General features: G+C 50.9%; 1 protein-coding gene across 2 annotated transcripts in view; it reads left to right on the top strand.

Moving 5' to 3' along the window:
* Positions 1-18,221, top strand: part of GRIK4 (glutamate ionotropic receptor kainate type subunit 4) — a 241,974-nt gene that overhangs the window by 110,455 nt on the left and 113,298 nt on the right. Inside the window, exon 3 of one of the 2 annotated variants that reach the window (XM_036354351.1) lies at positions 7,409-7,573. The exons of the other annotated variant lie outside the window; for it this stretch is intronic. Coding sequence (XP_036210244.1) covers positions 7,409-7,573 — 165 coding nt within the window. The remainder of the gene's footprint in view (positions 1-7,408; positions 7,574-18,221) is intronic. 2 annotated transcript variants of the gene reach the window in all.

Genomic DNA, 18,221 nt, shown 5'->3' with positions numbered 1-18,221 from the left:
CCAGTGGCTAAGCATGGTACTCACGGTTGAAAAAGTAAAAACTTTTATTTTTTTACATGTATTTTATTTTTATTGTTGACAAGTATAATGACGTCCCCTATTTCCTGCCCTCCTTTACTCCCTCCACCCAGCCCTTGCCCAACCCCAGGCCTTCCCCACATGTTTGTCTGTATCCATGGGCTATGCAAATATGCATGTAAGTTCCTCTTTTCATCCTACCACCCCTCTACCTCTGAGATCTGTCAGTCTATTCCATGCATCCATGCCTCTGGACCTATTTTATTCATCAGTTTATTTTTCATTGGATTTGACATATAAGTGAGATGACTCTCTGACTGGCTTATTTTGCTTAGTGTAATAGTCTTTAGTCCATCCATGCTATTGCAAAGGGTAAGAGATCCTTCCTTTTTACAGCCGTGCAGTATTCCATTGTGTAAAAGCACCACAGCCTTTTTATCAACTCATCAACTGATGGGCACTTGGGCTGTTTCCAGATCTTAGCTATTACAAATAACACCACTATGAACATAGGAGTGCATACTTTCTTTGTGATCAGTGGTTCAGGATTCTTAGGATATATTCCCAGAAGTGAGATCTCTGGGTCAAATGGCAGTTCCATTTTTAATTTTTTGAGAAAACTCCCTACTGTATTCCATAGTGGCTCCATTCCCACCAGCAGTGCACTAGGGTTCCCTTTATTCAAAATTCTCACCAGCACTTGTTATTTGTTGATTTATTGATGGTAGCCATTCTGGCAGGTATGAGGTGATACCTCATTGTGGTTTTAATTTGCATTTCTGTGATAGCTAGTGATGTTGAGCATTTTATTTATATCTATTGCCCTTCAGTATGTCCTCTTTGGAGGAATGTCTGTTCAGGTCCTTTACCCATTTTAAAATTAGAAAGTCTGTCTTCCTGTTGTTGCATTGTATGAGTTTTTATACATTTTGGAAATTAATTTCTGATGTATCATTGGCAAATGTGTTCTCCCGTACAGTGGGCTCCCCATTTCATATTGATAATGGTCTCTTTTGCTGTGTTGGAGCCTTTTAGTTTGATGTAGCCCATTTATTTACTAGAGGCCCAGTGCATGAAATTTGTGCAGGGGGAGGGGCGGGGATGTCCCTCAGCCTGGCCTGTACCCTCTCCAATCTGGGACCCCTGCAAGATCATGCCTTAACCGGCAGTCAGACATCCCTTTCACGATCCGGGACTGATGGCTCCTAACCGCTCCCCTGCCTGACTGCTTGCCTGATTGCCCCTAACTGCTTCTGCCTGCCAGCCTGATCGCCTCCTAACCACTCACCTACTGGCCTGATTGACGCCTAACTGCTCCTCTGCCAGCCTGGTTGCTCCCAACTGCACCCCCCCATGCAGGCCCAATCACCCCCAACTGCCCTGCCCTACCAGCCCGATCACCCCCTACAGGCCTGGTCACCCCCAGCTGCCCTCCCCTACAGGCCTGGTCACCCCCAACCTCCCTCCCCTGCTGGCCATCTTGTGACAGCCATATTTTGGTGGCCATCTTGTGACAGCCATCTTGTGATGACATGAGGATGGCCATCTTGTGATGACATGAGGGCGTCGCACGAGGGTGCAAGGACCACCTAGACCAGCCGTGGGCAAACTACGGCCCGCAGGCCGGATCCAGCCCGTTTGAAATGAATAAAACTATTGAAAAAAAAAAGACCGTACCCTTTTATGTAATGATGTTTACTTTGAATTTATATTAGTTCACACAAACACTCCATCCATGCTTTTGTTCCGGCCCTCCGGTCCAGTTTAAGAACCCATTGTGGCCCTCGAGTCAAAAAGTTTGCCCACCCCTGACCTAGACTTTTATTAGTATAGATTATTTCTTTTACCCTGGGACAGCAGTTCTCAACCTGTGGGTCGTGACCCCTTTGGGGATCGAACGACCCTTTCACAGGGGTTGCCTAAGACCATCGGAAAACACATATATAATTACATATTGTTTTTGTGATTAATCACTATGCTTTAATTATGTTCAATTTGTAACAATGAAATTGGGGGTCACCACAACATGAGCAACTGTATTAAAGGGTCGTGGCATTCGGAAGGTTGAGAACCACTGCCCTAGGAGATGTATCAGTGAATATTCTGCTATGTGAGATGTCAGATATTTTACACCCTATGATTTCTTCTAGGAATTTTATGGTTTCATGACTTACATTTAAATCTTTTATCCATTTTGAGTTTATTTTTATGTATGGTGTAAGTTGGTGGTCTAGTTTTATTGTATTTGGTATATATCTGTTCAGTTTTCCCACACGATTTGTTGAAGAGACTGTCTTTACTCCATTGTATATTCTTGCCTCCTTTGTCAAATATTAATTGACCATAATGGCTTGGGGTCTTTATTCTGTTCCATTGATCTATATGCCATTTCTTGTGCCAATACCAGGCTGTTTTGATTACAGTGGCTTTGTAGTATAGTTTGATATCCAATATTGTGATCCCTCCCACTTTGTTCTTCTTTCTCAAGATTGCTGTGGCTACTTAAGGTCTCTTTGGTTCCATATAAATTTTTGGAATATTTGTTATAGATCTGTGAAATATGTCATTGGTATTTTAATAGTGATTGCATTGAATTTATAGATTTCTTGGGGTAGTTTAGACATTTTAATGATGTTAACTCTTCCAATTCATGAACATGGTATATGCTTCTATTTGTATCTTCCTCTACCTCTTTTTAAAATGTTCCATAGTTTTCTGAGTACAAGTCTTTTCTCTCCTTGGTTAAGTTTATTCCTAGGTATCTTACTTTGTTGTTGTTGCATTGGTAAATGGAATTTTTTTAAGTTTTTCTTTCTGAGTTTATTGCTGTATTAAAATGCTATTAGTTTCTGCATGTTAATTTTGTATTCTGCCACGTTGCTGAAGTCACTTATTAAATCTCATAGTTCTTGGTGGAGTACCTGGTAGGTAGCAGACACTCACCACATATGTGTGAGATATATGCATGAGGACTTCCTTAAAACTTCTCTCTACACAGGGAAGGGTTTCGTTTATCTTGGAATTTTGTGACTCTTTCTATGGAAGCACCTACTTCATTGCACAGTCCATCTCCTCACCTCATCTCCACAGATGCCTTTCAAGGCCAAGGGCTTAGTCTTATTTACCTGTGATTTCCCACCACAATGAGCACTTCTGGTTTATGTCTGGAGCATAATAAGATTTTGTCACATCACTTAACCTCATAAGGTTGTGGCTGTTTGCTTCTATGGCCAGATCTCTTTCTGGACACTTGGAAATCAAGGGTATCTTATGCTTATCTGTGTACAAAGTGCCTTGCTTAAGATAAGAATTTAAATAAGTATTTTATGAATGAATAAATAAAGGAATGATTAAATGAATCAATGCATTGCTTATATCAATTATAAAGTACAAGTTAAGCTCTAAACCAGGGTGGGGCACCGTTTTCCTGCCAAGGGCCATTTGAATATTTATAGCATCATTTGTGGGCCATACACAATTATCAACTTAAAAATTAACCTGCTGTATTTGGTCAAACACTTAATTTACTCACCCCTAATGCCTTGGCAGGGCCAGACCAAATGATTTGTGAGCCTCATACAGCCTGCAGGACGGTGTTCCCCACCCCCGCAGAGGAATCGCCCAGACAGTAAGTGCTTTGGGTGTTGAAGATTCAAAATCACCGTGGGCTGGACAGTCCACAGCTGCCTGAGGCAGGTGGGCATGGGCATGAGAATGGAGCATAGTGTAGGCAGGGTTTGGATGTGGATGAAGAAGAGCTGAGAGCTCTCCAGGAAGAGCAGACCACCTGGGAAAGAGACACGTGTCGGGGGCGTGCTTTATGCAGTGTCATAAGGACTCCTAGAGAATTTAGGAGAATGTGAGCATGGAAAGGCATGTGGGGGCCAGCCAGGTGAAGTTGCCCTGGGGAGTAGCTGGGTTAGTGCAGGAGGGATGGAGATGGGAAACAGGGTAAGGGTATTGCAGGAGCGAGGCAGAGGAACAGGGAGAGAGCAGTGGACAGGAGTGAACTCCAAAGGCCCTCAGTGATGGAACCGATCGGATGGCTGAGGGAGAGGGAGATGCAGGACAGTTCTGAGCTGATTGCATTGGGGGAACTGGTGCTACTACCTGACACTGGGGAATCAGAGAGAGCCCCGTTCTATGAAAAGAGTATGGGTTACACTGAGGTCATGCAGTTTGGAAGGACCTTCAGGGGGCCTTTCTCTTTAACAGCTGTAAATAAGAGTCTGATGCGTGGTTTGGAGTTGTCTGCAAAGATCCGATAGTTGAGAATTAATTCGGCAATGGAGTAAGTGCACCATGAAGAGAAAGTGGACTGAGGACTAAATCCAAAGTGTGTGGTTTGGGGAACACTGGCAGCTAGGGTTGTGGAGATGGAAGGGAGTGTGGGGGTGGGGGGGGCGTGAAGGTGATAAGAATGAAAATCAGAATAGTGTCATATCATGCATGTCAAAGGGCTGCAGCCAGAAGTGTCTCGGAGAGCTTCAAAACACTGGGAACCGAGATAAGACCTTCAGCTTCGTAAGGAAGGACTTGAATCTGAGAGTGAATGCAGAGCTGGTGGCGGCTCAGGATGAGAAGGTGCAGAGGATTGGAGGCAGTGGATGTAAACCCACACAGTTTAAGTGTTTTCCTTGCTGAGAGTGAGAGTGAGGGGAGGGAGAAAGTAGGAAGGAGCCAGAGGAATAGTAATTTTTTTCCTAATTAAGGTATTTCTAAAAATCAAGGTATAATTTATATGCAATAAATTGCAAACATTTTGAAGTGTACAATTGGATATTTTATCATGCATATACCCATAATACCATCACCACAATTCAGATAGTGAATTTTTTATTAGCCAAAAAAGTTTCCTGGTGCCATTTTGTGATTCCTCACTCCTGCTCCCTTCTGCCCTGCCACCAGCCCCACCTCCAGGCCACTACTGTCATAATAGATTAGTTTGTATTTTCTAGAAAAGTATAAAAATGAAGTCATGCTGTATGCACTGTGTTCATTTGTTTGGCTTCTTTAATTCCATTTTACCCCTGAGTAGTATTCAGTGTACTTTGGTTATGCATTCACTTATTAGTGGTTTTTTCCAATCTTTGACTATTACAGATCAAGTTATTATGAACATTTTTGTACCAATTTTTGTGTAGACATACACTTTCTTTCCTTTTGGATAAATACCTAGGAGTAGAATTGCTGAATCATATGGGTGTTGTATGGTTCACTTCTTATCACATTGAGCACCAGTAGTTTTATTGCTAGCTTTACCCAGTGGCCAGATAAGTTTCTATTGAAAGAGCACAAAAAAACGTTTTACAAAGTATCATACTTTGAAAAGATATTAGCTTGTAAGAACATGTAATAACTTCAAAATGCAATGGGTATTTAATTTAAGGCGTGCCTTTAACATTTACGTAAAACACTGCGGAATATGAAAACACGAGAATGCTCATAATCTGCCCGCAATGTGTTAAGAAACTGCCAGCCTATTTTCCACATGGTGGCTCCATTTCTCAGCCCCGCCAGCAGTACAGGAGCGGGCCCTGCCTGCCTGCCTGCCCACGCGCTGTGCTTGAGTGACAGTTTCCTTCAGGGTCTGCTCTCCTGGGGCCGCTGGGTGGAGTCCAGGTGTCCCAGCCTCTTCAGGCTCACACACTCACAGTTTCTCCGCGACCTTGCAGGTGGCTGACGCCATCAGGTGCGTGGGAACTTTGCTCGCACCTCACAGAAGCCCACTCCCTTGCCCAGGTGGTGGGAGGCACCTCGGCGGCCCAGCGTTTGACCAACCTCTGAAAGGGGACGTCACTCCCCCTGTTCAGTGGGCCGTTCGTGGAAATAAACCCGCCATCAGGGACAGTGCTCTGACGCTTTCTGCCCTGGTTTTGGTTTGAAAAATGGGTCACGCAGCACGGGCGCTTGCACAGAGGCCGGCCGCGATCTCCACCCACGGCAGCTGCAGACTCAGGGCTCCCATGGTGGTAGGCCCTGGCTCAGTCCCCCACATTGCTTTCCTGAGTCTTCAGCTTCTGAGAGACAAGCTCGGTATTTGTGTTGTAACAGCTTTACTGAGATGTAGTTCAGATGCCCCACAATTCATTCATTAACGTGTACACTTCAGTGGTTTCTAACGTGTCCCAGTTGTGCATCCCTCACTGCAATCCCCGTTAGAACGTGTTCACCCCAAAGAAAGACTACACGCACTCGCAGTCGCCTTGCGTTTCTCCCGCTCCAGCTCCCCCTCGGACACTCCGCCACCCCGGACAACCCACCCCACCCGCCAGCAGGCAGCACGCATTTGGACAGGTCATGTAAACGGGGCGATCCCCGTGTGGCGTCTGTGGCTGACCTTTCCAGTTAGTACCCATGTTGTCACATGTGTCAGGACTTCATAGCCCCTCAGGATGTGCCACTGTGTCAGCTCAGCTGCGGGGCTTTGGGCTTTTCCACTTTTGAGCGATTATGAATAATGCTGCTGTGAACATTTGCATACAAGTCTTTGTATAGAGATTTTCAATTGGGTAACTTCTACCAAGAGAAGGAATGACATCAATAGTTAGATTTATTGAGTGTTTACCATGTACCAGGTACTGTGGTGAGCACTGCACACATACTATTCATGTGATCTTCACAATAGCCCAAAGAATAGCCTCTGTCCCCATTATACAGACAAGGAAACTGAGGCCCTGTAGCTAATACGGGGTGGGGCTTGGATTTGAACACAGGACCTATGACACTGTGAGTGTGGCTTTAACACACTTATGGAAGTCAGGCAGCTATTGGAACCACAGCACTCCATTGAGTCGACTTCACATTGATGAAGTCACACAGATTACATGTATACAGCGTGTTACATCCCTGTATTATCTTTGTGAAACCTCACACTGACCCCGTGAGTGTGTCTTACTCTTCCTAATGTCCACTGACCAACAGTGTTACTGCCTGGGCGACAAGGCTCATGTCCCTGCTGTCCCAGCATGTCCCTGCTGCTCCGACACCCAGCTCCCCGGAGCCTGCCCTCAGGGGAGCCTCGCATGTGCAGTACACCCTTGCTGGAGGACAGTTCCTGCCTCCTTTCCTCCGCACACACGTGCTGTGTGTGCACGCAGACATATATGGAAGGGAGTCACATGGTGGCCTGGCACCCTCATCCAGGTAGACCCGTGCCTCCACCGCATTTCTAGGCTCCCGAGGTGGGTCCCCGTGGAGTTCACTGTAGTGATGGCTGCAGACCAAGGCCCGGAGGATGCAGAGGACTTGTTCTGGGGACAGTTCTGAGGACGGCTGGGTGGATGGCGACCCGGGAGCCTCCTGGCAGTAGGCAGTCATGGGAGCCTGGAGGAGCAGGAGGAGTAACGTACAGGGTACCAACTGTCTGCCTGTGGTTGCCTGCCCACAGCTGCTATCTTGGATGACCCCATGGAGTGCAGCAGAGGGGAGCGGCTCTCCATCACCCTGGCCAAGAACCGCATCAACCGTGCTCCCGAGAGGCTGGGCAAAGCCAAGGTCGAAGTGGACATCTTTGAGCTCCTCAGAGACAGCGAATATGAGACTGCAGAAACCAGTACGTAGAATGGGCAGGACTGCCCTCTGCTTTGCTTGTTGTAAGAGGAGGGGCTGGAGGTGCGATGAGTTGCTCCCATCGCCAGGCCTGTGGTATAGACATTTACAAGGGAGGGAGAGAGACATATGCCAGGAGGCCCTATACTAGATTCCCAGGTTTTGTCGTGAGTCATGGGTGGAGCTGAACTAAGACAAGATACTCATTCATTCATTCATTCATTCATTCATTCATATTTTGATTCATTTATCCTCCTGGACATTGTGTACACAAATCACTGAATGAAACGTGGTGTGTTATTAAGATAAGAAAGGTACGGCCGCCCGAGGGTAGCCCGGTCCCTGCGCGCCCGACCACCCATCTTGCTTTCTTGTGCTGAGGGCAGTGCTCTGGGAAGAAATTGGGACGTGGGATGGAGCTTGGTTTTTATTCTGTGGGTAACCTTGGACAAGTCACTTATCCTATTTAACTTCGGTTTCTTCATCTGTAAAATGGGAAGGATAGGATCTACTCTGCAAATTGTGAGATTTAAACAACTTAAATCCTTTGTGAATTGCAGTGCTTTCAAACATGCATAGTAGGTAACTCAAGTCATACATATAGAACCCCTACTGTGTGCTGGCCCCTGCTTTTAATTCTCCCAACAACCCAAGAGCTAAGTGTTATTATCCCCATTTTACAAAAGAAACAGGCTGAAAGACATTGGATAACTTTCTCAGCCACAGAGCTAGTCAATCGCTGAGCGAAGCCTGAACTCTGAACTCGCATCATTAACCTGTGAGCTCCGTGCGAGCTCATACCTGCCATGGAGTCTCCGGCGTGTTGCTGGGATTACCTTGACGACCTTATAGAATGAGCTTCCCAGTGAGTGGGCTGGTAGCTTGGAGCTCAGCTGGAAGTGAACAGCTCCAGTATAGAGGGAAGCAAGGGAGGAGCACTTAGCCCAGAGGTGAGAGCTATTCCCTCAGACATTGGAGTCCCCATCTCCTCCTTTTCTAGCCCAATTCAACCTTTAACAACGCTCAATGGCAAAGTAAGAAAACAAAACAGAAGAGCAGCTTGCTCAAGGACATCTATCAGAGGCATCCCTGTCCCATTCGGGCCGTCCAGGTCCAACGGACTCTGTGTTTATTTTCATTCAGGAAACTTTTAGGGGGCACGTCCTCCTTGTCAGACATGATGCAGGATCTCATGCTCTGAGGCCAGCGCAGACAGGTGGCAGGCACAGTCCTGCCCTCGGGCGGCGGGCGGCCCCTTGCGGTGGGCATTGTGCCAGGTGCCCTCAGTGCCTTGTTTGAGTTCTCCAGGAAGAGGGTTGGGTTGGGGCAGCTCGTCTTGGTGACTGGTCTCTCGGCTCCCAGGTGTGGGCCAGATGGTCTCATAACGCCCCTTGCAGAAAGCGCCCCCCGGCACGGAGGGCAGGTGCTCACCTGCAGAAGATGACACGGGGTCCTCGGATGGGACCTGGGGGACAGGCACCTGGGATGGTCGTGCGTTTATGCACCTGGTCGGTCAGGTGTTCAGTGGGTGTCCCTGTGCACTGTTCTGGGCGGGGGTTGGGCAGGAACCGATGGAACCCTGGTTGTCATGGAGGGTCCCGCCTAGCAGCTGGGAAGGAAGATTTAACTTTCTCAGGCTCTTCCCAGTGAAGCCAGAGCTGTCAGCAGTCCTGGCCTTGGGCCCCCCAGTCTAGGCTGCAGTGTCCTCGGTGCCGGAGGGCAGGTCTCAGACAAGGGTTTGATGTGAACGACTAGCTCCCCTATCTTTCCTTTTTCCCCCTGAATTTTCACCCGAGGTTATTTTTCCACTGATTTTTAGGGAGAGTGAAAAAGAGAGGGAGAGACAGAGAGAAACATCGATGTGAGAGAAACACATTGATTGGTTGCCTCCTGCATGAGCCCCCACCAGGGCCCGGGATAGGGAGGAGCCTGCAACCGAGGTTTGTACCCTTGACGGGAATCGAACCCGGGACCCTTCTGTCCACAGGCCAGCGCTCTACCCACGGAGCCACCCAGGCCAGGCTCCCCTGCCTTTCCTTTGGTTCTGCAGGCGTTCCTGGCAGCACTGAGAGCACCGGTCGCCCATCCTGATGGGCCGTCACATGGACACTATGAAGCAAGTGACCAGGGGAACAAAGGACACTGACGCCTTCCTTCCACTCAGACTCGGGCTTCTTTCCAGCACCCTCCTTTTAGGCGCCAGCTGTTTATCAGCAGGTGGCCCTTGGCTCAGCTGTGATCTCTCATTGCCTCTGGGGCACAAGTAGCATTTGTTAGAAAAGAGGGATCTATCTTTCCACCTCAAAGGCCTTTTCCTGAAGCCAGAGCTGCACCCCCACAATGGGTTTCAAACAGGACCCCGATAGTTCTTAGAAAGGTTCCAGCCCAGCTCTTTCTTCCCAAAGCAAGGGGACGGGGTGATGGGTTGGTGCGATGGTCAGAAGCTGGGGGGCAGGGAGGGGCTTCCGTGCTGTGTTGGGGGTGGGGAGGGAGACAGGATGCCTGGAGGAAGGAGGAACTAGAGCTCTGTGATCCCTACTTTGGGGAGACTGTGGCATGAAGTGGGGAGCATGGGTTGTAGAATCAGACTGCACTGGTTTAAATCCGGGCTCAACTATTGGCTAGCTGTGCGCAGGTCACACCAGGCATGTGACCAGAGGCGGTGCAGGCAAGTGCGCAGCACCACACACAATAGCTGCTCACTCGGTGAGAGCAGCTATGGATCTGCTGTTGGCTTTGTTCTCTCCCCCTCACCTCTGAGCAGCCCCAGCCCCGGCGCCGATCTCCCGCCCACCCCCCCTAACCCCCCCACCCCCAGACCCCCCTCCTCTCCTCTCTTTCAGAGGCCAGCCTTCCCTGCCGGGCAGCAACCTGTGTTTCTAGGACTCCTTTCGGTGGCCTGTGTGTGTCAGTGTGCCTCCTGGGCACCCCTTGTGATTAGCTAGTCCCCTCTTTCCAGTTCTGGGCTTGATACATCTGACAGCTTTGAGCCACGCAAAGCCAGGTCCTGCCCAACCTTGTGGGCCGAGTCTCCCGAGGCTGGTAGCCCAGGGCTGTCTGCATTGTTAACTTAAAGGGTTGTCGTGGCTCCCAGGCCCTGACAACATCCCCAACCTCACGCCTGCCTGCCGCCCTGTGACGGGGACTCTGCTTCAGGAGGTGAGAGGTCCTGGTGCTGAAGCTCTTGGTGCCGGAAAGTAGCCCTACAATGTGCGTTGTGCCTTCTCTTAGATGAACTTCAAAAGGCCCTGCAGGCGCCACCATGGTGACCCCTGGGCAGGGAGGGAGTGTCTGCCAAGGCGCAGTGGCAATTTCAGAATCAAAGGTTATGACGTGTAAAGAGACGGAATACGCTGGAGTCCAGACTTCACCTCACTTGATGGTTGAGAGCAAGGCTGGCGATAGGCAGTCTCACAGGGGTCTGACTTAACAACAAGCCTGGACACTGAGGAGACACGGCAGGAAACCACTCCCGTTTCTGTCTGGTCCACATGAAAAACCACACAGACTTTCACTGAGTGGGTTTATTGAGAGTGAGGGTCCTTCATCACGCTTCCTCAAATCCACATCTGATTCCTCCCCCTCTGCCCCTGCATCATCATTGCCTCAGGCTTCCCCTCCCCCTCCACAGCCCACAGATCGGACACAGTCAAGACTGTTAGGTCCTCAGCCTGGTCCTCCCTCCTCTCCGTATCTCGTCTCCACCTCAGCCTCCTTGTGCAGGGAGCTGCACAGGCCCGTTCTCTGCCCCGGATATCTGTGTCTCCTGGAGCCACTGGACCAGGCTCCCACCCCTTTTCCTCCGGACGCTGCCTGGCTGGGCTCTGGGAGACGGACATCAGTGATCCACACTGTCTCCCTGGAAACCCGAGGATGCTGACTGTTGGGGCCTGTCCTGGGGAGGTACAGGCAGGTCATGTTTGGTTGCATGGCTGCTCCTTCCTTACCAGCACCCAGGCCGTACCAGCCCCCAGGCTTCTGACCGGCTCCATGGCCACGGCCTCAGGTGATGGGAGCTGCCTCTGGTGAGGGCTGGTCTCCCTCCATCGCTCTCTGAATGCATCAGCTGCACGAGGGGCAGCGGAGGAGGAGGAGGGCATAGGAGGCGTCACTCAACAAACATGCCTTGCTCCCTTCCCAAATCACCAGCGTCTTGATGCATAAGATGGACTCAGAAAGGCACTGAATTGTGTGCTTAGACATCATCTGGTTCAGCCTCCTCATTTTCCAGACGGGGAAGCGGAAACTCAGGATCTTCCCAGGAGACAGCTCACCCTCACACCTGAGAAGGGACATAACCCAGTAGCTCTGCTTGGGCCTGCCATGAGTGGCTGCAAAGGCAGAGGGAGGTCGGATGAGGTTGGAGGTATAGCTGGTGTCAGGTAAGGCCTCCAGGCTAGAGCGGGAGTGTTGGGTGGGTGACCAGAAGGGAGGGGAGCATTTATGCAGAAGGCAAAATAGCATGTGCAAAGGCTCGAGGCCTAAGAAAAACAGCACAGGGGGCGAGCTGAAACAGGGCGTTTCCTGGGGGGCTTGGCGGGGACCGGTGGGAGAGAGTAGGGGCCAGCAGTCAGAGCTTAGCTGCAGAGTCAGCTGCTCCAAGACCCTAACCCTGGCTCCCCCAGCAGTGACTGCGTCTCCCAGGCCCGACCCCTCAGCATCTGTAACAGAAATGATGAGTCCCATTCCCTAGGCTGTGGTGAGGATTAGAGGAGATGACGCGTTTAGAGACCTGAGCAGCCTTGTCCCAGGTGCACTCAGTCATGCCACCACCGGTAGTAACAGCAGTCAGTGCAAGACTCCTCCCTGGGCGACTGTCAGGGTCTGGGCTGCAGGTGTCTCCTTGGAAGCGCCTCTGCCCTGTACAGGGTGCTGCCGCACAGGGTGGGCTGGGGCCAGGCTGAAGGCTTTGATAACATGCTGTTGGTGACAGGACGTTCGGGTGGGACAGCAGAGACCTGCGGTGCCACTTCCATACCCCCTGCTGGGCTCAGAGGCCACAAAGCCCATCCATCCAGCGCCTTGTCCCCTCCTGCAGGCTGGGCACTGGGAGGGTATGGCTCTTGGTGTTGATTGAGGCCATTGTGTGCCTTGCTGGTGACAGTCAGGATTCTCATGTGCACAGCTTGCAGCACAACCATGCACAGGAGAGGACTCACGTACCCCCCCCCCCCCATCAGCCCCTGAAGTGCCTGAGTCCTCCTGGTCCCTCTGCCCCCAGAACGGCCGGCGCCCGAGGCAGACCGGTTAACCACAGGGCTCGGAGCAGCTGGGGGGCCGCTATCCAGGGTGCCTAGCTCACCCTCCCTGTGCCTCTGCATTGCCGCAGACCCTGCCCTCCCTGGAAAGACTTGGAAGAAAGTTAAGTGTCCATGAGTCCTTCCGGTTCAGCCAAGTTTCCGAGGGCCTTGGAAGAGAGGCCGGCAACAGGTGGAGCAAAGCAGTGCCCCTTGCTGCAGCCCCCATTGTGTCTCCCATCCCAGCAGCCGCTCCTGCAGTTGCTTCCAGTTCCTCTCGCCAACGTCACTCGCGTTTCTGGTTCCCTCCCTGCCCCTGGGCTCAGCGTCCTCACGGAGGGATGGCAGGGCCTGCGACCGGGACTGGCCCAGGGTTCTCCCTAAAAGGCTTGTTCCTCTTGAGCATGGCCTTCCCCACAGGGAATGAAGGGAAATTCCCGGGCCAGCAGGCCACAGGGCTGCCGGGGAGGCACTCACTGCTCACGGGGCTCATCGGTCACGTCCCTCAGGCGAGCAGCACCTGGTAAGCACTGGCTCCTGCCCCACTCCAGTGAAGGGGATGGGGTTAGACAGAATGGCAGGCACAGGCCACCAGAGCCTGAGGCTGGATGTTGTTAGAATCCTGAAGTTTCTACATGGGAAGGTCATGTGGTGCCTATACCATACATTACATGACATCTCCAGGGGGCTCGGGGCAGAATCTCATACTCAAACAAATGCATCCTTACATTCAATTATCCATGTACTAGAGGCCCAGTGCACAAAATTTGTGCGGGGGGGGTGGGGTGGTCCCTCAGCCCAGCCTGTACCCTCTCCAATCCGGGACCCCTCGGAGGATGTCTAACTGCCAGTTTGTGGGATCGGGCCTAAACCGGTAGTCAGACATCCCTCTTGCAATCCAGGACCACTGGCTCCTAACCGCTCGCCTGTCTGCCTGCCTGATCGCCCTTAACTGCTTCTGCTTGCCAGCCTGATTGCCCCCTAACTGGTGGCCTGATCACCCCTAACTGCCCTTTCCTGATGGCCTGATCGCCCCTAACTGCCCCTCCCTGCTGGCCTGATCGCCCCTAACTGCCCCTCCCTGCTGGCCTGATCGCCCCTAACTGCCTCTGCCTAGGCCCCTGTCACCATGGCTTTGTGAGGAAGGATGTCCAGAAGATTTCTGATCTAATTAGCATATTACCCTTTTATTAGTATAAATTATAAATGGCTTCACATCTGTCTTTGTTGATCGGATTTTGCCACTAAATGGGTTTAATGAAAATCATCCAGTTTCTGAGCCTTTAAAATTTTTTTTTTTATTGTTAAAAGTATTGCATATGTCCCCTTATTTCCCCCATTGATTCCCTTTCAGCCTACCCTCACCAATCCCCCCTCCCCACCCCAGGCCCTCACCACCCAAGTGTCTGTGTCCATGGGCCATGCATATATGCACAAGGTCTTTGATTGATTACCTCCCACCCACCCTCCTCCACCTTCCCTCCGAGATTCCGCACTCTATTCCATGCTTCCATGTCTCTGGGTCCATTCCGTTCATCAGTTTATTTTGTTACTTAGATTCCACATATGAGTGGGATCATGTGATACTTGTCTTTCTCTGACTGACTTATTTCACTTAGCATGATACTCTCCAGGTCCCTCCATGCTGTCTCAAAGGGTAAGAGATTCTTCTTTTTCACAGCAGCATAGTATTCCATGGTATAAATGTATCACAGCTTTTTATCCACTCATCTGCTAATGGGCACTTGGGCTGTTTCCAGATCTTAGCTATTGTAAATTGTGCTGTATGCACAAAGGGGGGGGGGCATACATTCTTTCTGATCAGTTTCAGAGCCTTTAGTGTTTGGGGGTTGGGAATAAGGGATTGTGGCCTTCTATAAGAATTTGTTTTTAGGAGAAAATTCTCTGTGAGAATGAGCTATCAGGGGGCAGGAACTTTCCAAGAACTCAGAGAACAGGGAGCTGCCCCAGCAGGTGGCTCCAGAGAGGAGCACTGCGCCATGAGCGGAGGGAGGGAGACCTCTGACCCGGCAGGTCTGAGTGGCGGGAGGGTAGTGGGAGTCACTAGGCAGAAGAGCAAGCACAGGCCTTGCCCACCATAGTCTGGACTCCTCCTCAGAAAAGAGTTTTCAAATGAATAAATTAAAGTAGATAGGATGATCAAGGAAGTGGTAATGCAGTTAAAATATTTTAACAGTGAAATATTAATATATGTGCTTTATGAGTATATTGAGTAGCCAAGCCTCGTAGCAGGTCTAACTGCTAGTGTAATTTGGAATTAATTATGAATATAAATTACACCTCAAGCTGTCTGCAGCATTGTAATGTGGTGTGAAAACACTGTGATGTCTGTTGGCGACCAAGACAACGGGGCTATTGCTAGACTGCGGTTTGCCTAAATTCAATGTTAAAAGGAGGGCCGAACTTCAGTTAGGGTTCACAGGCCACTGTTCTTCACCCAGATCCCAGGCACCAGTCTAGCAACCCCTGGTCTAGTCAGAAAGAAACACTGACAGGCTCAGGTGGGCAGGACGGGGCATGTTCTGGGTGTGAGGAGCGAAGGAAGGAGGCGCGATGGAGAGAGGCTGAGGCTACATGATGTCCCTTAGAGTTTACTGGCTCATCCAAAGATAGCATTTACAATTACATCTTGTTTTTTATAATGACATGATCTAAAAGGAACACGTGCTCATTATAGAGAGTAGAGAAAACGGGGGAAAAATCATTGTGTCCGCTGCCACATCCCAGTTAGTCACTACGGCCCAGGCAAGGCTGGCGAGACGGTGGCTGGGGCACTACCCCAAGGGCAGGGGAGAGTGCATGAATATGCTCTGCCCTCACGTGTCTGTCACTTTTCTCATTAGTGACATGAAGGTGATGGTAATAGTACCTATCTCACGGGTGGTTTTAAGAAATAAGTCAATTCATAAACGTGCTTACCATGGGCCATAATTAGCATTCAACAAATGGAGACTTTTGTCACATCGTCCAGTCATTTCCCAGTGCAGAACTATTTTCTGCACTTGCTTAGCTATAGCCTTTATATATCCATATATATCCACTAGTGGCCTGGTGCATGAAATTTGTGCATGGGGAGGGTGTCCCTCAGCCCACCCTGCACCCTCTCCAATCTGAGACCCCTCGGGGGATGTCTGACTGCTGGTTAAACTGGCAGTCGGACATCCCTCTCACAATCCGGGACCACTGGCTCCTAACCACTCACCTGCCTGCCTGCCTGATTGCCCCTAACCACTCTGCCTGCCAGCCTGATCACTCCTAACTGCCCCCTCCACCAGTCTGCCCACCCCCAACTGCACCCCCCTGCTGGCCTGCTCACACCCAACTGCCCCCCCCACTGGCCTTATTGCCCCCAACTGCCCCCCACCCCCCCCGCCGGCCAGCTCACCCCCAACTGTCCCCCCCTGCCGGCCTGCTCGCCCCCAACTGCCCCCCCTGCCAGTCTGCTCACTCCCAACTGCCCCCCAGCTGGCCTGATTGCCCCCAACTTCCCCCCTTGCTGTCCTGATCGCTCCTAACCATCTCTGCCTTGGCCCCGCCACCATGGCTTTGTCCGGAAGGACATCAGGAAGGTCTCCCAGTCTAATTAGCATATTACCCTTTTATTAGTATAGATACGTATAATTTTATTCCCTGCTTTTTCTCTTAATTTTAATATATAAAGATTTAAGTACTATTATAAACTGTTGATAAGCATTTTAAATGCCTAAACAATACTCCCTTTGTGTATGTGACCCAGACTCTAGATAACTATTCCCTTATAACTAGACATTCAGTTTATTTCCAGTTTCCCACAGAGCTGGGATGGGCGCCATGGCTTTAGTGCAGCTGTGGGCGTGTGTGGCAGGAGCACAGGGCTATGCTTTGGGATCACTGTGTGCCTCAGTTTGGAGGACAGGCTGGAAGTGAAGGATCCTGGAGACAGAAGCCTGTGAGGAGGCAGACCTGCAAGAGTGCCGTGGGAGTGGGGAGGAGGGAATGGCAGGGCAAAGTCAAGTGGCCAAAGCCTGGCCTCTGATTGGTATAGCAGTGAATAGAGCCGCTGAGCGTCAAGGGTGACTGTGGTTCTGAGCTTGGGGAGCTAAGAGAAGGGAGTGCAATGGATAAGCACATGGGCTTTGGTGCTAGATGGATCTCCAGGTTCAAGCCCAGCTCTACCGCATTACCTGTGTGATCTTGAACAAGTTCCTGAAACTTTGTAAGCCTCAGTTTCTCCATCTGTAAAGTGGGGAGAGCAATGAATGTTCATCCTAAAAGTATGAAAATCAAATCCGACGATGTATGGCAACTATACAGCAAATGTGATATAGTGGGCAGAATAAGATCAGGGTAGCATGTCAGCACCGCTCTAAGAACGTTGCATGTACTAACTCATTTATTCCCACAAGCCCAAGGGGAGGCGCTGCTAGCCTTTCAGTTCCTGAGATGAGGAAGCAGGCCCAGAGAGGGGCAGCAACTGGCTGTAGGTCTCACAGGCAGAGACAGAGCCCAGACTTACCCAGACAGTCTGGCCTCAGGGTTCGTGCTCTTAATGACCGTGCACTCTGCCTCTCCGTGTGCACATCCCTCCGCTGACATCCAGCAGGTGGTTGGAACTTGACTTTGTAACCCAGGGTGTCAGTCAGAGTGAAGGACTACCTGCACAGAGATATGAGCAGACGCCTCAGGCCAGGGTGAGATTGCCCAGGGCAGAGAGACCTGGACGACCTCTGACTTGAGCAGGTGGTGGAAGGGAGAGGAGCCAGCAATGAAAGTGAGAAAGAGCACTCACAGCAGTGGGTGAGAAGGAAGACTGGAAGGTGTCTGGGAACCCAGAGGTCGTGGTGACCTTGGAGAAGTAGACCCGGTAGGCCGAGGTGGGATGGGGACCACACCTATAGGGCATGTAGAGGGGGTGAAGTGGCTGCAAGGAGCAGGCAGACGATTGGGTGACTGTGAGAGTGCGGAATGTGCCCTGGGTGGCTTCATCAGACTTGCACTCCAGTGCTGGCTCTGACCTCTCTTAGGTGTGTGACTGTAGGGGAGTCACTGAGCATCGCTACGATGCTGTTCCTCACGGGTAAGATCAGAAATGAGGACCCGCTGCAGCTGCTGTCGGGCTTTGAGGGCCGATGAACGTGGACCATCTAGCAGGCTGAGGTCGCCTGAGCAACAGCTGAACTGCAGCACATTCTTCAAAGGTGCGGTCTGGTCATGCCATGGGGCCCCCACAGGTCGGTGGTCTGTGCTGTTGCAGGACCCCTGCCTGAGCTGCAGACTGGGAGGACCTTGCAGATCTGTCATCTGCTGAATGCGGTGCTGGGAGTGAGCCCTGGGGCTCCCCCTCCCCACCTGCGCCCCCCAAGGCCTCCGCTGGCTGTGTGGCCCTGATTAGGATGCTGCCCTCAGAGGAAGAGA

The sequence above is a fragment of the Myotis myotis genome, unplaced genomic scaffold, assembly GCF_014108235.1.
Source record: "Myotis myotis isolate mMyoMyo1 unplaced genomic scaffold, mMyoMyo1.p scaffold_m19_p_20, whole genome shotgun sequence".
In the NCBI taxonomy this organism is placed as follows: Eukaryota; Metazoa; Chordata; class Mammalia; order Chiroptera; family Vespertilionidae; genus Myotis; species Myotis myotis.
Note: the sequence above shows the minus strand (reverse complement) of the source record. Positions and strands in the feature narration are given on the sequence as shown.